Source organism: Ammospiza caudacuta, chromosome 2, assembly GCF_027887145.1.
Source record: "Ammospiza caudacuta isolate bAmmCau1 chromosome 2, bAmmCau1.pri, whole genome shotgun sequence".
Taxonomy (NCBI): domain Eukaryota; kingdom Metazoa; phylum Chordata; class Aves; order Passeriformes; family Passerellidae; genus Ammospiza; species Ammospiza caudacuta.
Window position 1 is genome coordinate 105,558,413 of NC_080594.1, and position 23,315 is coordinate 105,581,727.

At 39.4% G+C, this 23,315-nt stretch overlaps 1 protein-coding gene across 2 annotated transcripts in view; it reads right to left on the bottom strand.

The window, feature by feature from the left end:
* Positions 1-1,175: 1,175 nt before the first annotated feature.
* SH3KBP1 (SH3 domain containing kinase binding protein 1) overlaps positions 1,176-23,315 on the bottom strand; it is a 213,979-nt gene continuing 191,839 nt past the window's right edge. The window contains exons 14-19 of one of the 2 annotated variants that reach the window (XM_058821978.1): positions 22,188-22,273; positions 10,840-10,949; positions 8,919-9,044; positions 5,670-5,941; positions 4,241-4,304; positions 1,176-2,893 (exon numbers count right to left, since the gene is read on the bottom strand). In XM_058821978.1, the coding sequence (XP_058677961.1) occupies positions 2,852-2,893; positions 4,241-4,304; positions 5,670-5,941; positions 8,919-9,044; positions 10,840-10,949; positions 22,188-22,273 (700 nt within the window). In that variant the 3' untranslated portion in view covers positions 1,176-2,851. The remainder of the gene's footprint in view (positions 2,894-4,240; positions 4,305-5,669; positions 5,942-8,918; positions 9,045-10,839; positions 10,950-22,187; positions 22,274-23,315) is intronic. The other variant, XM_058821985.1, reaches the window with a different exon arrangement.

Genomic DNA, 23,315 nt, shown 5'->3' on the forward strand with positions numbered 1-23,315 from the left:
TGCTCACTCACAAATGAATTATTAAGAAAAGCACAGAAGATGAAATTTAAAATACACTTTCGAGTATTTGCCATCTTACTTCCATGTAGAACTTCTTAAAGTTCTATGATCTCACATTAAGAAATACTTGCTCCTTTAAGAATTGTAAGAACAAAAAGAGAACATAAAACTGTTTCCTTAATAACCAAAAGTTTACCAAATCAAGAATTTGGATATTATCATGCAAAAGTATGAGCCTGACTTCTACACATGAACAGAAGTCTGCTACAGGAATGGTATGTGCATGTTAAAAGTCATTTTACACAACTCTCCAAACAACAAGATTTAATTACTCTCACAGCAAAATCACTTTGTACCTCACCAATGTTTTCTGATTTTCTTTAAATATAAAACCAAACACTTTTAAAAGCAGCAGTTTATATCCACATGTTTAATGCATATTTGATATTGTTTAGAAAGGGAAAATCCATGTCTTATGTGAAATACTTTGTATTACAATAATGAAATGCAGCAAGAAGAACTTGTATTTCTACAGTGTCCTCTCCCAGAAAAAACCAACTTGCAAAGCAAAGCATTTTCACAAATACTTTTTAACCATCTCCTACAAAGCACGGTTTTTTGGACTTCTAACTTAGATTTGTAAAATGACAAGTTATCATGTCAACAGGAGGGAAAAAAAATGTTTTTTTCTTTTGGAATCTAGACCAAATTCAGACTTTCATTTTTGAAAGATGGAACACTTATATGTGTATATATATATGTATATTTCTGAGGCACAGCTCAGGAATCAATACTTTATTTATGACAGATACAGTAGTTTATCTCTTTCCAGGGAATTAGGAATCCAGAGCAGTTAATTCCTGGATAAATATGGCAAATGTATAACTACAAACCCAAACAGAATTCTTATCCCTTCATTTCCTTCTGTTCTCCTAACTCTGCTACTAACTTTACAAAAATCATGGAAGTAATGTAGAAATCCTTATTCCTGGAAAGCTATGGCAGGACTCTCAGTCTTTGTACAAAAATATTTTAATGTAGATATTTAGAAATGTTACATAGGACCATTTCAGTGATAAAATATTTTATTAGTGTTTCTGTTTGAGTACATTGAGCAATTAAAAAAAATTCTCAAGTTTTACTACCCTATCTTTAAATCTCAGACACTACTGTTACAATAAAAGCAGATGCTCTGAAAGAAAAAATCATCCCAACAGTAAGGTTCTGTACTGCCAGCTGAGACCTTTAAAGCCAGATTTGGGTATGGTGGAGTGTGTATTTTATATATTTGTGCATACCAAAAAGATTATGGGAACTCTGCCAACCATATGTGAATGTGACCAGCCAACTTCATACTGCATCTCACCCAGCTCCTGGCAGGCGGGGGGGTTCACGTTGATACAGGGTGTGCTGCTGGAGCCAGCTCTAGCATTTGATGGGATGACAAGCAGATCCTTTGTGTGTGGGGTTTTGTTACTTGGAAGTATCACCATCACCAGCATCACTTACCCACTCACTCCATGCTATGCAAAAATATCTGTTATTTAAACACTTGTTAAACTTAACAGAGATTGCTGACAAGATATGAGATACTCTGTGGTTAGTTAAGAACATATGAAACCACAACCATGAAAATGTGAAATTTTGAAAGAATGAAAGCAAACAGAGAAACTGAAGTAAGCATCTGGTTCAACAAAATGTTGAGAAGACAGTCCTCCTGCAAAAGGAGGACTATGAAGTGTGTCAGTGTAAGTGTACAATATTATATAGCAAACAATACCACATCAACAGCAAATGAAACACTGTCACACGGCAGAGAACCTTGTGCATGAAATAATACAACTTTTTATTCATGTTTTATAGATTACTTTTATTTATTTTTGCTTTAATAATGCATATTCTGTTCACTCTGTGCAAAATTGGGGACAGAGGTGGGTGTTTAAATCATCTAATGAAAATCAAGCGGAGATGAACATTCAGGTTGAGGGAGAGGCCTATCCAAACCAGGGAAGCTAAAAAGCCACAGCTGCTCAAGACAAAGCTGCTCTCAGCTGTGCTCTTTTGTCCTGCCAGCTGGCACCAACGTGCTCTCCTGGCCAGCACTGGGAAGGTGACCTCTGCCAGACACCGGGGACAGCAGGACACCGGGGACAGGAGTTGCTGTGGTGGCTACATAGGGAGACCTGGCCTCAACCGGCTCCAGTCAGTGTGTGGCAAAGAAAGGCACAAATCATTGCAAAGACCAGACTTCTGTTGGTTTGTTTCCTTCTTGTAAATACATTACTGTACACAATGTAAGTTTAAGTTGTAGGGGATCTGGGGACAAAAAATTGCATATTTAACAGAACTTAAAACCATAACGAAAAGTAGGCTGTTCAATCTCGAAGCAAAAATAATCCCTTCAGCCCCAACATTAACATTCATTCCTGGCTATATGAAGTACAAACATCTTAAAATCTGTGACAAAAGACAATTAAAAACCAAAAGTCAAAATCATAAAGCTTGTAAACAGATAATCTGAAATACACTTTATTTATGGAAAAATATCATCAAAATAGTACCACTATGGACTAAACTGCCTGAGTTTTCATTTCACCTAGAATCTTGAAGTAGAGAGCCTTTAGCACAAGAAGATCAATTCAGTCACAACTAGTGCTGCACAGCACAGCTTTGGGTAGAAATTTGTTCTTGTTGGTATTTTTGTTGTGCTATCAAAAACTGTTGTGCTAATCCTTCAAATAAAGGGATGTTGAGGCAATTCTTAAATCATTTGGCACAAAGTTATTTTGGCTGGGGCATAAATTTGAGTCTCAGTCATGAAGAATAATGCAACATTCCACCTATCAAGTATTCACTTTGATTGAAGAGCTTTCTTTATGTCATTAACTTCCATCTAAAAACAAACAGAGGAAAAAGTATTTGATTAAAATAGATGATTTAGCAAACTGAGGCACAGTTGGTGTCACTTGAAAAGTGTGTTCCCTCTTGTCCACAGGTGTCATCTACAGGCTTTATACCACTCTTATTTCCACAGATTTCACAAATAGAGGTACTTCTCAACTACATAAGATGACCATTCACAGCCTCCTCTCTCAGATCATGACAAGTACAGTCATTTAATGTTCTGCAAGATCTTTCAATCTCTTTAAATTACAACTTTTACAAGCCACACAGCTCACTGCCTGGCATTACTGCAGAATGTGCATGCACCAGCAGCTGCACTTACAGCCAGCATGGTGGTTGCCTTCTACAACCATCAAGCCTGTGCCCAGGCATCTTAAAGGCTCTGAAGGATGTACAGCCATGCTTAAAGGGATGTGGCAGAAACCATCAGCAGCCCCAGGTGTACACTTGGTCCCTGTGACTGACACTGGAAGCCCTAAGGCAGGGTCCTGGATTTACTCAAACCCACCAGTTTCAGCCTGTGTTCAACTGCACCATCATCAAGGCAGTCTTTAATACATGGCCTGATACTGTGCTACTGTGTGTCTGTCAGAGCACTCTGAAAGTAAAGTAATGCTACCTTTTTTTGTTAACTCTTATCTTCATGTAAATCTAATAGCGCCATCTTATCTAGCATCTGAACGTTTACCAGTGTAAGCAACATTCGAACTGGAGTAAAAGCATTCAGCTATAAGATCATAATTTTAAACTCATTAGTGCAGGACATAAAGATGTAAAGTTATCTCTGGATAACTCTGAATAGCCTGGCCCGATAGACTAAATCAACAGTGCCTATTGAAAATATTCCCTGGGTTTTATCTGAATAAATTTCAGTTTAAGTTGAACAAGAATTGTGTATTATTAGAAGCCATGTTGCTATGTGGTTGGACACATAAAGTCCTTTAAGCAGCCCTGGAGCATGGACATTGAGGATCTCCAGTTCTGCTACCCTCTGTCATGTTCCCAAGTGCTTTACAGAGAGGGAACAGTCCAGTGAAATTACAATTCAATTTTCTATCCCTAGTTTGAAGTACAGTTGCCCTACATCATAAAAATATAAAATATAATTGATACCAGACCACTTCAAGTACATGGAATAGAAGAGTGTAGCACAGCATAGATTAGAATGGAATCATTTTGGTTGGAAGGGGCATATAATGACCCTTCAGTCCATCTGCCTGACCAAATTAAAGCATGCTGTTAAGGTCATTGTTTAAATCACTCCCCAAACCCCTAAAAATAGGGGGCTAAACAAAATCTGACAACACATCCCCAACATTAAAAATAATTCAAGTACCTGCAATCGTAGACGGATTTTCTTCTCTTCATCCAACTCAGAGAGCAACTGTTTTATCTCTTTTCTGTTAAAAGAATGCAAAAGAAGCTTGGGATGGAAATGACCACACTAGTAAAATACAAAATATTATCTCTTGGAGACATATTTACCCCACTTCACTAGTTTGGTTTTTTCCTCTGAACAATTGAAGTCAATGTACTCTTGTATACTCCAGGCTATGGTAGAGAGAAGTCAAACTCCCTATGGGACAGTACCCCGCCCATCCCACATGACTAATGCCTAATGCCTCCTAACAGCCCTGCATCCACAGGCTTTGCTCTGGCCTAGCTGTATCAACAACACATCAGCACCCAGCTGCCTTTTTGCATACAAAATGTAGATGCATTGACTGTTGGTGGGTTATAGGAACTGGTAACACAAATCCTGCCCATCTTATCACATACTTAAGCCGCTTAAAATCTATTTATGCCAGCAATACAATGTAACCTTCAACTTAATTTATAAGACTTAACAATCCCAAATATGGATTTTCTGCCATTCTTCTTTGTTGGGAAAGGGAACATAGCTATGAGGAGCAGACACGTTCTCATGTTCCCACTGAGTGATCTCACCTTAGGACAGATACCAGTAGGTGGAAGCTGCCCTTGCAAGAAGGGCCGGGGAGATCAGAGGAGCAGGGTCAGCCTGAGAGGCGAGGCCGTGGGGCTTGCTGGCTACATCCAGCTTGAACCATGCCCTCCCGCATCTTCTCCCAAACTCCGCACACCTCTGTTCCGCCACACGCTCTGCACGCTGCTTGCCCTTTTCCTTTTCCTGCCTGGGCTACACACAACTGACAATGTAAGGGAAGGTTTAGCTTCCAAAGCATTCAATAGTCTCAGGAACATCAAAAGTTACATGCCAGCCCCGCTCTCTCCTAAGAAATGAGCAACTTAAAGAAAACAAAGGTGCCCAAAACTAAAATAGTAAGATTCAAGGCCATAAACACAAAGGCCTTCAGAAGACCTAGTCACAATTCGAGTAACATGAGCTTCCTGGGAAAATGTGCTAACAAATCAATTTAATAACTTTAGGAGCTTGTAGCAATTTGTACTACAACTATAACAAATGCACCCCATTTATTATGACCAATGCACATGAGTTCCCAGGTAGTTATTGACAAATAAACCAAAATTCACTGCTTATAGCTTGCTAGTTAACTTTTTAAACACCTCATAAACATCATAACACAGGAAAAAAAAGCTGGTGGATAGTGCAGGTTTTTTTGTGGAGTTTCTCACCCCTGAATATGTTCTGTCACATGAAAATCACTCAGAAACACATATGCCAGCTGAGCTGTAACATCCATGAAGGCAAACTCAATCAGAAGCTGCCACCACTATGCACGAACGGATCCATCCCACCTACAGCTGTGATTTGCAGCACTTACTTTTGCTGGTCTTTCATGGTTTCAATGATGGTTCTCAGCTCCCTAATTTGTGTTCTCAGCTCCTCCAGAGCAGTCTGACCTTGGCTCAAGTGCTCAGTCTTTGGCTTTCCTTCAGTACCAAACAGGGATGGGGAATTTGACCTGTGGCCTGTTGTTCCCATAGCAATTGAGTGAAATCCAGGTGATGGTGAAGGGGATAGTGATGGTTGTACATTACTGCCACTAGCCAGACCTCCTGGTTTTGGAGGCAAGGAAGTTTTGTTATCAGACACCTGCAACAAAAAAAACCAAAAAACAACATTTAATGTCTGCAGAAAGCTTTATGAAAATCAAACCTCTAACCAATGCTAAGTATTTAGCTGCTCTTCAGTAATGCTGAAATTCCATCAGTCAAACATGGACAGCCTTGGCAAAAGCATGATAAATATAGTGATTAGTCATCATCTTTGTATGTGTGCTTCAGAGGGGGTCTAGTTGTGATGCAAAAGTTCAGCAACAGCATTTCCAAGATGTCAGACCTAGCAGTGAATTAAACCAGGGACAGATGCTCAGTGTTTCTCTCAGATGTTTGTGAGAACATATCTCCATCCATGGATGTCTCCCACAGAGCACAAAACCACGTGGACAAGAATCCAAGTTATATTTTTTGTAAACTAAATTCATAATTTCCCACCAACTATTGAAGGAATCTTCCAAGTTTTTTCAAAAATTAAAAAATGCATTACATGTCCTCTCTAGCATTACGAAAATAAAAAAAAAATTCATTAGATTCACTTGTTGGTATGACATATATAGAAAAAAATCCCCATGGCTTCAACATTTTATTAATAATAAATAAATGTAGTGTACTGTACTCTGTTAATCAAAGCTTCCATGAATCCCCATAACTACCAATAGCTGTTTATTCCTCCAGGAACTTGACAGAAAAACACACCATTAACCTATAGCCCTGGAATCATGTGATTAGCTAAAAAGGATTCCATGCTTCTTAACTGTGATACAGTCCTCTACTTATTAGACAAGCCTCTACTCATATATGCTACATAAAGTAATATACGTATATAATGTAATATAAAATTTTATACTTACTAGACAATTAAAAAATCTGCAGTTTACCAACCATACATGACCATCTACTTCACTGCATACAAAGAGCAGTGCACAGGCACAGGTGTCACAATGGCAAGTGAAGGGAATCTTTGCACTGTTATTTGGCAGTGCTGTGTGTGCATTACATGACAGCTACCAGGCATATTTGAAAATCTAATTTGGACAAGAGTAAGAAAAAGCTCTAGGCAACCTTCCAACTCTCTTTGAAAAAGAGATATTGAAGTTGAATGGTAAATAGGGCAAAATACTGAGAATAAATGGTATGGAAATGGAAGGAGACACTAAGTGAGGACTTGGAGATTGGCAGGGTGGCATTAGCTGAACAAAGTAATTGAGAGAAAAGTTAGTGATGACATGAAAATCAGGAGAAATTATGATGAGGAGAGAAGAGCAGGATCCACCAAGCTGTGCAAAAAACAGTCTTCCCTACAATACTGTTGTAATGTTAGGTCATACAACCATAATTGAGCACAGAACCTGGTCTGGGAAAACACTGGATTCAAGAAGCATTCTGCACAAAACCCAAGTCTGACCATAAATATAAACAAAAATGGTATTATAATCACAAGAAAGCTGAATCACTCTTGTGCCTTGAAAATTTGACTCAGTGACCTGAATAGTATTCTTTTAACATTTTATCAATTACTTTGTGTATCTGGGTTGGAAGAGACCTTAAAGGTCACCCAGTTCAAATCCCCCTGCCAAGGAAATGGGCACCTTTCACTAGACCAGGTGCTGCACATCCCATCCAGCCTGGTCTTAAACATTTCCAAGGATGGGACATACACAACTTTTCTGTTTTGGCACCCATTCCAGTGCCTTGCCACCCTCACAGTAAATAATTTTTTCCTAATATCTAATCTAAACCTACCCACTTTCAGTTTCAAACCATTCCATCATCCTCTCCTATCACTCCATGCTCTCATAAATAGTCCCCCTCCATCTTTCTTGACAGTTAACTTCAGGTACTGAAAGGCCACAATTAGGTCACCTCAAAACCTTCCCTTTACCAAGCTGAACAAACCCAGCTCTCTCAGCCTTTCCTCATAGGAGAGGTGCTCCATCCCTCTGACCATCTCAGTGGCCTCCTCTGGACTTGCTCCAACAGGCCCATGTCCCTCCTGTGCTGGAGACCCCAGAGCTGGATGCAGAACTCCAGATGGGGTCTCACCAGAGCAGAGAGGGGTGTGAGAAATATGTAACAATAAACAGATCTTTCATGGATAATAACCCCATATAACAGTAGGTGCAAGTTTCCTTTGGACTGAAAATAAATTTCAGGCTGAGTTCAAATCTGGAGCAGGCAAGCAAGGCACAACTGGAGTCATTGATCTGAGCATCTTATTCCAGAGCTTAACTGGCTATCAACATTAAAGCCTCAAGTAGCTGTTTTCTAATAGCAGCCATCTCATTTTACAAGAACAACATCTACAGTGCTGTCTATAACTCAGAAGTGTTGGCCCTGCAGTATTCCTTGGTGCAAGCGCTCCCAGAAGAGGGAGCTACATAGCAAAACATTGTCCTCATAACTTGATCACAGAAGTGCACAACTTCATCTCTCAAATACTTGTTAAACTATTAGAATGTAGTATTTTTATTATTAAAGTTATTCTTATGTATTAAAAAAGAGTTTCAACCTTTAAAGCCTGACCTACACAGTCCTTTTGTAATATTGATTGTGCTGTAGGAGTCTACCAACATACAGTAAGAATGGCACAAGCCTATAAAATGAATACAATTATACCAGTATAAAAACTGATTATATTTGCAAATTTAAATTCAAATTTAAATATTTTCTCTGCTCACAGACTCTTCTAATGTAAACTCAATTTAAAGTTGCAAAAAGACAGGGTCTTTGTTTCTAAAATTTATTTCCCAGCTTCTGTGATTCTGTAAAATGCATTTACACAAGAAGTACTTTTTTCACGGTATGGTTATTTGACACATTTTAACTGTGCAATTCACTTTAAACCTGCATTTCAAGCACAAAACAATCTTTAGTACCCTTTATAATTTTAAGCTTCTTTAAGTGGGCAGTTACCAGGTGATTGATGAATTAAATTTTAAATATTTCAGTACTGCTTTAAAAAAAGAAGTTGCATGTGATAAGGTTAAGCAGAGGCATTCCAATTAACTTACTTGTGATATTGTAACAGTTCTTGATTTCCTTGACACTTCAAGAGTTTTGTGAGTAATGGAAACATGGTCTTCCTTCTCATCTTCAGGACTTGGTGAGTCAAAGAAATCAGGGCTTGAAAGGGATGACTGTATAGACAAACACCACAAAAGAAGAAAAAAAAAAGCACAGATATTTTCATTGTACAAGAACTTTTTTAGCCATCATTTTTTAAGTAACAATACTTAAAATAAGGACTCTTTGTCCCCGTACTCCCTCTTTTTTGCATCTCATTTTCAAAGCTAGAATGCTTTCAAAGCATTCAAGAAATAAGGTATGTTTATGAGCTGAATTCAGCACCAATTTACAGCTTTGCACTGCATGATATCACAAGATGCAAGCGGGCTCCTGTCCCAGGCAGGACGCTGAGTGCTGAGCCCTGGGGATGTGCTGAGTGCTGAGCCTGGGGATGTGCTGAGGGCTGAGCCTGGGGATGTGCTGAGGGCTGAGCCTGGGGATGTTGGGGATGTGCTGAGGGCTGTGCCCTGGGGATGTGCTGAGGGCTGAGCCCTGGGGATGTTGGGGATGTGCTGAGGGCTGTGCCCTGGGGATGTGCTGAGGGCTGAGCCTGGGGATGTGTTGAGGGCTGAGCCTGGGGATGTTGGGGGTGTGCTGAGGGCTGTGCCCTGGGGATGTTGGGGATGTGTTGAGGGCTGAGCCTGGGGATGTTGGGGGTGTGCTGAGGGCTGTGCCCTGGGGATGTTGGGGATGTGCTGAGGGCTGTGCCCTGGGGATGTTGGGGATGTGCTGAGGGCTGTGCCCTGGGGATGTTGGGGATGTGCTGAGGGCTGAGCCCTGGGGATGTTGGGGATGTGCTGAGGGCTGTGCCCTGGGGATGTGCTGAGGGCTGAGCCCTGGGGATGCCAGCTCTGTCACAACGCCAGCTCTGTCATGATGCCAGCTCTGTCACCGGGGTGGCTCTGCCCTGGCTCTGCTCAGAGCAGGTCTGACCCTGCTGCTCCCCAGAGGCTCCAGCCACTGCCAGGGCACGGTGCTGGCACTGCCTTGGACACAGCCGAAGGTAAAGGCACAAAAAGGGAGGGTTCTTTCCACCCCTTGATGCTTTCTCATAGATGTGACAGGGTAAGGAGAACCTCTATATTGCTCTTATATATTTCTCTACTTATGACAGCAGTCATTTTGGAAAGCATTCTCTTTTTTGAGTTCTATTAGTTTCGCAATAATCCTTTTTGCTTCCTTCCACTTGGTTTTCCTTCAGCAACATGGACCCAGGTAACCATCAGTAGTTGCTCTCATTCTGATATTCCAGAACACAGAAAGCATGGAAACAAACAATCCCTAAACCCCAGAGAAGAAGACACTGAAAAGCTAAGCAGTGGTTTCCACAGTATTATGAGACCAACTTGTCTAAAGACAGATATTAGAGAGTGAAATTTAAATCACCCTTGTATTTACAACTGTGACCTTAATGAGAAGAAACACATGATAGCTCAGGGAGGGCTGTTGAACACTGAATGGTCTATTTGTCCTCAAAATCTGATAAATGTCTCCAAGAAACCAAGAGAAATGCTTCTTTTGGGAAACATTTTCAAAATCCTCAATATTTCACACAAATTAGTCTATTCCAAAGATTTTTATAAGGGATTTTTCTGGGCTCAATCATGTCTGGCAAGGAACACTTGGCAGCACCCAAATAAGGGGGTATAAACCTTAGAAGGAAGGGAATGTTTTAAACATCAGTATTCAAAACACTGGCAGCCTTGGACAGTAATTTTCCCAATCTGCATCTCTCTGCCTCATTGTACGTGTGAAAGAGTGGCTGGGTAAAAGTATAAAAACATCAAGGAGCACAAGTAGGAGGGGGGGAAATTCAGAAAAAATATTTTTAAAAATAGTTTTTAAAGAAAAGGAAAATTAACTTACAGATGTGAGAGACTGGGAGGGTGGTCGCCTGCCAGTAGCTTTTGGTCTGGTTGTAGTTGGATGATTAAGCTTCTCAGCAATTGGTATTACAGAATCAAAACCTTCCAAGTCTTAAAAATAAAATAGAATCGATTTGGTTTTCTGGCAATTGTCTTCAAAGGGAAAGAATCACATTTTTTTCCTAATTTCAAAGAAATGAAATCCCATTTTCCCCATTTTCACAGTGTTCTGCACATATTTAGCCACCATGATGGCACTGAAAAAACCTGGAAGTCAAAGGCAGCTGTAATCCAGTCACCCTTGCCAAGAACAATTACCCTTCCATCTCAAACACAATAAAGCAGAGGGGGAACGTGTAGAGGAGCCTTTGGCTTTGTTTTCAGCATAGTGAAAGCTAAATGACATCATGGGTTCTACAGCATGGAATAAACAGTTTCAAAATTTCCATCTGGCTACTGAAGGGGTTAGTAATTTTTTTTCCTGAATAACTGGAGACATAAGACTTTGCACACATTGTCTCAGGAACTGTACTGTCAGCTCTGCATTGCAGTAATTGCTCAGGAGAATGCAGAATGAGAATGATCGAGCTGGAAGTGATGTGCACGTTCCTGGACACCTGCAGCTGGAGGCACCATGGTTTCCAGGAGCTGCAGGTGAGAGGACCATCTCCCTCCAGTAGCCCAGAGGCTGTGCTAAGGAAAAGCTCCAACAGGCTCCTGAAGCTGTACAGAGTCCAGGGAAAGCAGGTCTGCTTGAAAGCTCTACCAACCATCTCCATGGGCAGTGAAAAGCTCTGGGGAAGTCTTTACTGAATCCAGCCACAGGGTAGCATGTTTACGTGAAAGAAAGATGTGGAGGCTCAAGGAATACCACAGCTCATGATCACATGGATAAATCAAATGGCTTAATACCATTCATCTATTTTTATGGGTTGTATCAGTTTCACTCACCTTCATTTCAAAATGCCCTACAGCATATGTTGAGCAGGAAGGAGTCAGAAAACACACAAGAGGTACTTTAGACAAGATAAATCAAAATTCTTCAAAATTACTTTCAGATATGAATCAAATATAGGAATGATATTCATTATTCAGAGACTATTTTTCATTACACACATGTAGGAAAAAATAGTTTTTAAGTTAATAGTTCTATATACTAGGCACTTAATTTTCCAAATATTACAGAACAATAAATCTCTGATGATCCAGTTTTGTTGTCATATTACAACCAACCATTGTACAAAATTATGCAACAGAAAAACAAATTAATTAATGGGCCTGTGCAATAAACTATATGCACTGAAAGACATTTAAATTGATTCCAAGTACTCATGATTTGTCAGCTGGAAAGTAAATGGGATTGTAGCTCCCTTATTCAGCAATATCCTCCCATCTCCAAGAGATTAAAAAAAAGAAGCAGAAAAAAAAGAGAGCTCTTTCAATAGCCCTGAAATAGTCTAAGGTTATTCACCTCCAAATGCTACTCTATTTTTGGAGCGACTCTTCCTATATATAACCAGTGACCCCACTGTCCTCTAGCATGTGTTTTTGTCATTGCTCTTGCAATTGACTGTTGCAGCCTGTGTGCTAAGGTAGGTCACCCACCCAGTCTGTCACTGGGATTTTGGCAATCTGAAGCCTCAGTTGTACCCAACATGTCAGGTGAGGCCACAGTGCTTTAAAAGTTAAAATTAGTTAATTTTAGCAGATTGCACAAAACCTATATGGAGTACTACAGAACTTCAGGGTTTCAGGAGAGCAGAAGCAGAAGGAAAAATTTGTTTTCTGGGAAAAAATATAGCAAGTAATTATAAGAGCTGGTTTCTATTAATATCCAGTTTTAAGCTGACCCATAAGATAGCCAAATGAGTTAAGATCACAAAGCAAATCAGTAATCAATATATTAACATATTGTCTAACTTTAATCTTCACTACTGAGTTACTTTGCTAAATGGCACAGCCAAAATGTAATACCATCAAAAATATACACTCTCCCTCTAAATGGGTGATACTCACCCACATGTGCAGAAATGGAGGCTGAAGCAATCCTTCCATTTGCTCCAGCCACTCTCTCCTGCTTTACTGTTTTTACTATTTTTTTTCCTGAGCAAGCTTTAATCCAGCTCATTTTTCAGCGGCATGTGCCAAGCCATGCGCTGAAGGAAGGATCAGTTATCAGCACCAAAGGACTGATTCAAGCTGCCCAAACTGAGGGGAAGAGCAGATTTCTGCTTTGGGGGCAGGAAATTGGCTGAAATTATTCTGCAGCCTAGGAAAGCTGCAGGGCATGACTTCCCTCTCCCCATTTTCCACTTCTGTGTTCTACACAGGATATGAAAGGAGATTGGTGAGATGGGAGTCAGTCTCTTATCCCAGCAACAAGAGAGGAGGAAACAGCCTCAAGTTGTGCCTTGAAGTTTAGTTAGGGGAGGTTTAGATTGGATACTAGGAAAAATGTCCTCACTGAAAGTGTGGTCCAGCATTGGAACAGGTTGCCCTGGGAAGTGGAAGAGCCATCTGCTCCTCAAGGTATTCAAAGAATGTGCAAATGTGGTGCTTAGAGAGGTGGTTTAGTAGTGGACTTGGTACTGCTGGGTTAATGGTTGGACTCCATTATCTCAGAGGTCTTTTCCAACATTAAAGTTTCTATGATTTTGTAAGTGCCACTGTCCCTTTCTCTGCTTTTACAAAAGAGAACACTCATATGGAAAACTATCAATGAAAAAATAGTGAAGTCAATTAATTCAATGTGTTTCTTTGGCTTAAATAAACTACCAAATACATAGAGTTCTATATTTGATCAGAATAAAATACTCAGGTTTAAATTTTAAAAGGTATTGATAAACAGAAAATGTATAGATTTGCATCCTTGAGACCTATAAGCATTTGCAGACATAATTTGCTCCATGCATTTTATAAACACCATGAAAGATGAACATTGATGTGCAAAACTTCTATTATCAAGAAATATTGGGAATCCTACACTTTTCCCACTTCTGAATGCATTTTTGATAGCTAGAAAAATAAGCTAAAGCATCCTATACCTGCACTGAGTTTTAAAGAGAGTAGAACAGAGGCTATAAAGGCTCCACAGGTAGTATCTGCTGCCAAACTAGTGAAATCACAGCCATTCAGTTGATAATCTGAATGAAATTCTATTAAAGTGTAATGGACAATACTTGCTGCAATAATAAAATAGTAAATCCACTTCCAGCACTGTTCTATGCCCTTTTTCTCTCCATTTGTCCTCCTTATTTAGATGTTGTTCTTCCACCCAAATCCACTGTGCATCTAAGGCTATCACCACTTCCCACAATCATCACCTGTGGAGATATTCATTCAAGAAAATTCCCACCCAGTGAACTGGTAACAGAGCCACTCACAAAACTCCTGCCATGCTGTCATCTATGCTGTGGAATCAGTAATTCACTTGTGCTGGTTATTTGATTATTTCTTGCTGGTGGAAAGCAAGGCTATATGGTTCTGACTATATTAAACTCACTGAGGTCATTAAATGCAGGAATTTTGATTTTAGTTTGTATTTCTGCAGCTATCAGAAATTGGAAGCTTAAATTTACATACTAAAGAAAATGTACAGCCTCCCTGACAGGGCCCAAGTAGAATTTTATTAAAGAAAAAGTCCATTTTACTGTATTCACAGCCACATTAATTGTGTACAGCAACATCAGCATCCAGCAGACCTGGACTCTGCACTGGTCCAGCTTTTTCTTTGTCTGGTAATAACAAACAGTAAGGGAGAGTCTAGTAAACATGTAGAACATAGAGATGGCACCCATCAATTAAGTCCCTAATTAAAAAAGAGTTTCTATTTGTTATACAAATAAACAGATGCATTCATCATTATTACTGTCTCACTGATCAAGCTGGAAATCCATTAAGTAATTCATGAGATGAGGAGAAAGGCATCAGAATAATTTTAATATATCAGTGTAGTACATAAAGTCTGGCTTACTGAGCAACCATATTTCCTGAATATGAAAAAATGTTAGCTGTGCAAGAATTGCTCCCTGGTATCCTTTCATGGACCTTTAGAATAGAGTATTTCTCCCCATTGCTATGTTTATCTGGAAACATGGGTATTTAAAGGATCATGTTGGTATTTTTTAAAAAAATGCCCAGATCCAGGAAAACAATTATTTAGAAAAAAAGTTCTAAACTCATTAGACTGGCACCTTCCTGGAAAAATGACCTTTAGTCCCTGCCTCCCAAAAGACCCCAGAAATAAATGGTTAAGTGGTTATGCTTCCTTCCTTACCCCTCTTATTCCCTATATTTACTATTCTGCCATAAAATGTAGCTAGGCTTTATCTTCCATTTTGGTTTTTTAGTATTTGGGCAAAATAATTTATACATAATGATGACAGAATTTTTTTTAATTATTAGAGAGAATTCACCTTGAAAAAAACTGAAATGGGAAATTATATATAAGAGAATCAACACTTTGAGAATGCTAATGGTGAGGTTTCACAGAACAGAAATATGGCAGGGCTGAAGGAAATGAGGCAAAATTGGCATTCAGTTCATTTGAAGAAGATTATGTCACAAAAGCCAGAGGTGGATTTCATTCCATAATCACCTTCAATAAGGTTGACAACAGGCATGTGAAATAGGATATATACTGTCTTTAAGTGCAATAATCCTTAAAGATGTCAAATGAGACACACACTGCAGACAAAATCTTCTGCATTAGTGCCCCATTCAATATATAGTAGAAATTTAAAAACAACTCAATAATCTGAATGTTAGTTGGAATTTTCAGAAGACTACAATTATTTTAACTATTTCAAGCATCCAGATTCTGCTACTCCCTCCATGCTGAACAGCACTGTACCCTTTGAGGAAGACAGCCATACTCCCAGCCAGGGTCCAGGCAGCAAATCTCACTCAGAATGAATCACAGACTGTTTTCCAAAGGTTTGGGTAATGCAGTTTTAGGAGGAGGGCTCCCTGGCTGCAAGGCTCCTTTATTCAGGGGTGCTCCTTTATTCAGGGCTCCTTTATTCATGCGCCAGGGAGAGCTGCCCACCCAGCTCTGTGCCCTGGGGTGAAACAGCCCAGCTCACCTGGCTCCCCAGGACTGTCACTGCACAGCTGCTGTGACTTTAGGACAACCTCTCCTAAAGCACCCAATTATATTCTCCCATTTCAGTCCTGACTTTTATCACTTTAATAGCTGAATGTAGAAATGAGTTGCCATAATGAGCTCTGCTAACCACTTGCCAGTGCCCTCATAAGGATTTTATTTTTAACAATTCAGAACATGCCAAGAAAGAACTGAAAGGTCAAGAAAACTGAGGAGCTAGAGGAAATGGATATGCTGTTTTCAGGCACCTCAACTTGATACACATGGCAACCAATTTAAATTTCTAGTTTACTGCTTTTTTCTGGACCCTTCAGGACAAGAGCCCTACTTAAATTATATGAAGGACCATTACCATATTCCTGATTACAATATTTACAGTCCAGAACTATGTTTTATGTGCAATTTTGACTCACTGATGTAAATATTGCAACTTAAACCAGTTGGGCAATTCTGTTCCTTTGCATTGCCCTATTAAAATGAGTATGAATAGCAGCATAGAAAGAGGTTTAGACAGATTTTGATCTTCATTATATGAGTCACATTTTGTCCTCCAACACTTATATTTAAAAACCAGTATTTTCTGATTTTCCAACATTCATTCTGTGTTTTCAGGCAAAATAATTATAATATCTCACAGTAAAACAGCCTGTGATTTAAAGACAAATGTGCTCCATTCTACAACATTTCCCCAGAAATATTCTCCATCTTTTTCCCTAGTGTGGGCCAAATCTTATTAGATCACTTTTTCTTGCAGTTAGAAGCACAGCAATCACCTCTTCTGATAAATGCAGCTCTAGAACAACTGCAAATACAGTTCAAGGAAACTTGATATACTGAAAAAAATTTAGTTTGTTTATTAGATATTTTCAAGAGGGTATTTTTAACTATCCCTTCAGGCAACCTAGCACCAGTCTTGCAGGGAGGGACAGAAAAACAAAAAGAATGGGTAATCACATGGCTTTGGCCAGGACTCCATGATCCACCAGCAAATAACCTGCAGATTAAAGCCTGAAGAAATGCTAAAAAATGGACTTGCACTGACCAGCTTCCAGGGAAGCTCTTGCAATATTTCATACCATCATTAGATGTTTCAGCAGGAATCAATGAAGGTATATGTGCCTTATGTTAGCACCAGTGAAGATTATTAACTGCTTTCATAAATACTAAGCAAATGTGTAAAGAGCCAGGAAAAATATTGGAAAGATGTGTCCACTTGGCTCTGTGCAACTCAGTCTTTCTGCAAAGCACAGAAATGGCTTTTCGTGGGGATTAACTGATCATTTCCACAGTAGATACATTATTTTTAATTCTTTGGGGTTTATTCCTAAATCACTTAGCTTAAATCCATATGGATTTTAGTATCAGTTGATGACAAAGCAACCCTGCTTTGGATAGACAAGGCTTGTTTCAGGATGCCAGAATTCCAAAGTGTGTGTGTCTGTGTGTGCGTCTCCGTGTGTGTGTCTGTGTGTCTGTGTGTGTAATTAGAAGATGTGGGATTGATCCTGACTTGCAGGAATAACCCAATACTATTTTTTGGAAAGCATTAGGTTTTGATCCACTGTTTTGGTAGGTACACTGGCATTTGGTCAGTGCTCAACCCATTACATCCACTAAGCTATTCCATCTGCTACAGGTTTCTGCCATCACACTGGCCGTCATGTACAAAATTCTTTATGAAATGGAAAAGAAACATATCACCTAAAGAAAGGTCAAGTTATGCCATAAGGCCTGAATTGAAGCTGTTGGTAGCTCTATGTAGGAACCAGTTTGTAGAGCAGGGTTTATTGTAGTGTAGCTTATGTTGCTTTAGAAGCATTTTCAAAGCTCAAAATGCCACTGCCAATCCAGACCAGTGTTGGGAGAGATGTGCAAACAGATGCAAGTAACCACTGTGATTTAAGCACAGCCTTGGGTACATGACCACACACTTTCCACTGAGTGTCCTGAACACTCATTAAATTTTTACTGTATGTATGCTGTGATTTTTTTCCACTTTCAGACTAGAAAACCATACTAGTATGTTTCTAAATGCTTTTTCACGATGAAATATATGTATTACAATTTGTGAAGACAAAATCTGTCTGCAAGGACAAGCTAATGAATCCAGAGCATTGACAAACACCACATGTAAACTGCACATGACCTTCGTCACTAAAATTTCTTATGATACAATAAATGATAATGATTTCTCATTTCAATACTATGATGCAAGATTTTCTGTCACAGTATGTTCAATTTCAACTTTTAATAAAAAAAAATCTGTAATATCCATGTAAACTTCAGCATTCTATGAAATGCTTCTTTTTGTATTTGCTTGTTATGCATTGTAAACTAAACCAAAGACAGGACAGAAAAGAAATGGGGAAAAAAGTGCCTTACCCTCATGAAATGAAGAAGAGTTAGCCATGGCAAAGAGATGTAAATAGGAAAAGTTGAATGCAAGATGTGTGGAAAGGAAAATAAAGACATCACTGAAAACAGGGAAAAAGAAAACAAAAGAAAAAGTGAGGAGGAATGGGGAATGGTTCCTCTTAAATAATATCATCTGAAGGCTAGTTTTCCAGTGGTTTCGTAAAGAGTGTGGAAAAAGTAATTGCATGAACAGAAATAAGAGCTGCCATTATATCTACAATCAGCAGTGATGTTGCTAAGCAGAATTTTTTCAAAATGTCAGTGCAGTTTGGAAAATTGTAATCAGTACTGAATTATCATCAAGAAATTTGCATGTGAAGTCACGGCTCTGCTGAACATGGTAAGGAAACCAAGTAATGAGCTAATAACTTTTTTATATATGCAACTCACAGAACATTTTTAACACTATTGCACATCATCTTAGCCTTGCTCAAGCATTTGTGATTTTCCCGATTGGTAAAGTGCAGGGGAGAATGTTTTTAATGGTGTGGAGTTTTCTGGTTAGACAACACCGATCCACTTTCTGAATTTTACTCAGAAAATGAATAGGAAAATGCCATTTCCAAGGGACCTAGACAAAATGCAAGTTTTGAATCTGGATTCCCAATTCAGCTCAGCATATTGCTCTCAGTTGTTGATGGCATTACTGATTTCATTGCTGCTGATCACTCATTTGTTTTTTGAGAGATGGCATATGGAAGAGCCCTTTATCTTCTCCTTCCCCATCACAGAGGTTTTGGTCTCAACATAGTAAAGAAAAGGAACCAACTTAGCAATCCTTAGAAAGGCTTCACAGAATAATGAACTGTTCTCCATCCAGCATTATCTTGCTTTGCTTTAATAACCAAAACTGTCTCCATTGTTTTTTCTCCATTTCTCTGCTCTGCAGGGAAGGAACAAGAGCTTTAGACTGGCTGTAGGACTAAGAAAGTGACAGCCACCACCCAGATTAACATCTCTAGTGCAAAGTAGCCAGGAGGTGCTGTGGTTTTCACTTTCAGCACACAATTTACCATCAGTACTTAGCAGAAGCATGAAAGAGGGTGAGGCAACTTGCAAGAGATTGTTGCTTTAACCCCTGTTCTCCCTGAGAGCTGAGTGACTGGGAATGGTATTTGACTAAAGGAATAATAAAGAGGAGCCCAGTAACCAGAATGGTCATGCATCCAAGATGCTAAAAAGGCATTTAACTTTAATTTTTATTAAAGGCTAATGCTAAGTCACACCTTGTCTGCCACATAGGTTCACTTTAACTTGTGCAAATCTGGATTTCTGAAAAGACACCAAATGGTAGATTTAATCAAATTCATTTTGACAGGATGGATGAGCCTCAGAGAAGCTGAGTTTGTCCTTCCTACAGAGCACAAGATATAGGGGCAAAACCAGTAAGATACATCACTGTTAAATGTTAGCTGGACCCACACGGCCAGATCCAGCAGTGTTTTGGAACACACTGGACAACTCCTCTCACACATCCATCATCTTTTCTAATAACTCATGTAGCCATAAGACTTTTCCAGCCCATTGTTCTCTTTGTAAATAAATCAAACAAAATCACACACTTACCATAAATCTCTACAATTACATTGTACCATAAACTGCTCTGAACTCCAAACCTCTCTCACAGGAAAAGACATTAATACACTCTGAATTGGTTTTCCTTATTAAGCCTTGATTTATTGCTCTGGCCTCTCTTAAAATGCCTTTTATTTATTTGACAATATTTTACACAAGCTGTCAAAAGCTGCCTGAAAATTTATAGCAGTTCTGATCTCTGGATCCTCTTTCAATTCAAACTCATAATTTATTTATTTTTTCTTTTAACAAGTTGTCTAACAGGCTAGAACAACATGATTTGCCCTTGTAAATGCCATTCTCGTTTGACCCTATCAAGTTATACTTATTTAAGTACTCACAGTATTTTATCCTTGAGCTCAGTAGGTTCTCTGTGTAAGTGGTAACAGGAGGACATCAGCTAAACCCTTTGCAACATGGTTTGGTTTATGGATTCTTGTTGGCTCCTATTCTGCATCTAAAAAAACCCCTAAGCAACACAAATTCCTCCCTCTGCTACCCTCTGCTCCCACTGCATGTTCTGGAAATGAACAAGAATTTTTATAAATCAGATTTCCTGCCTGACATGTTAAGAACAAAACAAAATAAAACCATAACCAACAAAACTTAAAAATACAAAACACTCTAAGCTTTTATCCTGATAGTGATTCCAAAGGAACTAGAACAAGGAATAAGAAAGTTCATCTCCATCACTCACAGGTAGCATAGGCTGCCTGCACTCATAACTTTCAAGTAAGCAGAGGCTTATGTGCCTTGAAGCAAATTTGTAAACACAGTTAAGAAACACTAAATGGTAGAATTTGTCTGCATTTCCTTACCATTCTTTCTAATAATCTCTACAATAAAAATGTTCATACAATTTATCATGAGCTTCTAGCTTTCCATGTTTAAGCCAAATGAAAACCTGGGAAAAGCATAATACCTGCTGCTCCAGAAGAACCATAGCAACAGCAGAAGCTTTACAAAAAGCAGATCTATGTATGCTGGAAAGCTCATAGACGTATGTGAAATGCATTTAGTGTTCTGATGTTATGTTGCAATTAAAATTCCTTTATAACCTGAAGTTCTACTTCCAAATCTGAGGAAAAGGCATGTTTGGTTGTTGAAAGGATGCTATTGTACAGAAATGCTTTACTGATAGAGGAGTCTGGGTAGACACCACCACACCAAAATGACATTTCATGCCCTGCTGAAAGGTAGCAATGCTTACACAGGCAGGATCCCTGGCTGTGCCTGAGACAAACACGGATCTGTGTGCGGGCACAGCTGCGAGCGAGCACCGAGAGCGACAGCAGCAGCTGCTGGGCTTTCTGAGCAGGGCAGGACATGGCTCTGGGGCTCGTGCCCACTGCAGGAGATGGCTCTGGGGCTTGTGCCACTGCCCTAGGACACAGCTCACTGCAGGAGATGGCTCTGGGGCTTGTGCCACTGCCCTGGGACACAGCTAACTGCAGGAGATGGCTCTGGGGCTTGTGCCCACTGCTCTGGGACACAGCTCACTGCAGGAGATGGCTCTGGGGCTTGTGCCACTGCCCTGGGACAGAGCTCACTGCAGGAGATGGCTCTGGGGCTCGTGCCCACTGCCCCAGGACAGACACAGCTCACTGCACCCTGCTCACCCAGGGCCACCTCTGCAGCACTCACCCAGCAAACACCATCGCTCCTGCTTTGCCAGCTTGAGGAGGAAGGAGGGTGAGAGAAGACCAAAACATAACCTGTTGTTGCTCCTTTCCAGGTGACCTCCTGATTAAATGGTTCACGTGTCAGGAACACAAGTTGTTTACAACAGACATTTAGACTGCTTTTAATTAGTGTATGCAGTGAAATTTAGTCAAATTGACCTGTTCCTTTGTACTGGACAGTATAAAGATTACTAACTGCACCAAACCTACTATCTGTTGCAGTATTAAAACCGTGGCAGCACTATTACATCAGTTAAACAAGTATGCCTTATTATTGCTGGCCTTCTCACTTACTTCAGAGTTTTAAACAAAAAGAACAAGAGCCTCCTATTGAAAATAGCTCACTATTCTATATATTTATATATTTTTTAAAAATAGAAAACCCCAACAAAACTATTTTAATTAAAGTAGAAATGATCCTTTAATCCTGCAATCTTTTAAAAACTCATATAAAAGCACTCACATTTATTGCCAAGTCCTCAATCTGCCTCTTGAATCATACAAAAGTCATTAAAAATCAGAAACTTGCACAATAAATTTCTTAGGCAAACTGTAGAAAGCACTGTAACTTACCGATGTCATTGCTTCTTTCAGAGGAGTCTTTCTCTAGCGTGCCAGATACCGTACTGCCCACTAATTCCACTTTTGGACTATCACTCCTGCATTTGGATCAAGAAGAGGAGATGTTTTATTGGGAGATTTTGTGTGTGGGTTACAGTAAATTGGTAGCTAACTTGCAATTAATAATGAGAGAGCAAAGTATTCTTCCTTTGCAGCACCCAAGTGCCAGCAATGTCAGCGAGAGCAATCTCCAGCAAGTCGACATGCTGTCCGGATTAACCTTATCCCATTTCTCCTTAACACCTGTCCAAAAAGCCTCTTTTAGACACCCTAGTGTCCGGAATAATTCTTCAGATGTTCACAGCATCTCAACACGAAGGAAGTCCAAGGGCAAGGGGACATTATTCAACATCTTCTTTGTAGTTTTTTTCTAATTAATTGGCTTGCACAAACTACAGAACTGGACTACCTGGAATGCTGCAGAAAGTAAGAGAACCTAATGCTAGCATTGTGCATTTCAGCAGTTCTGAGTATTTATTTATAAATGCAAGTTGTCCACCATGTTTTTGCACTTTACTTATGAGACTAGTCTATGAATACTTTTTCCACAGTCCAAAGAACAACGATCACCTAATTTGTCAGAAATGTCTTTGAATGGTAATGCATCAGGACCTACTGTACTTTGCACAGAGGAGCTATTTTAAAATCAAACAGGAGATCAAACAAAAGCAACAAAATTATCCCTGCTTTGGAGAAAATTCTTTCCCACAAGCACTTGAGTTTACTAAAATAATTTATCTACTGAAACAATATAAAAAAAACCAGCAGTGGTAAGTGGGTAACTCAGTATTGCACAGTCACTCAAATCTCTGATATTAACTGTGACAACTGTTCAGTTAATGCAATACATTGTACCTGCCATCATTATCAGGTCACTTGACAAATACACTAGTTTGTCCACAATGACTATTCCCAGTGTAACACTATAAAAATTATGATGTATGTAAGGTACCCAGCTTAGGGGTAAAGGCATAGATCTGCCCCGAAACAACCCAGGCAGATGTGTACTATACATTGCAATAATTAGCTATTGACAAAAAAATACGTAGTGAGCTCACAAATCTTACTGATTTTTTCATT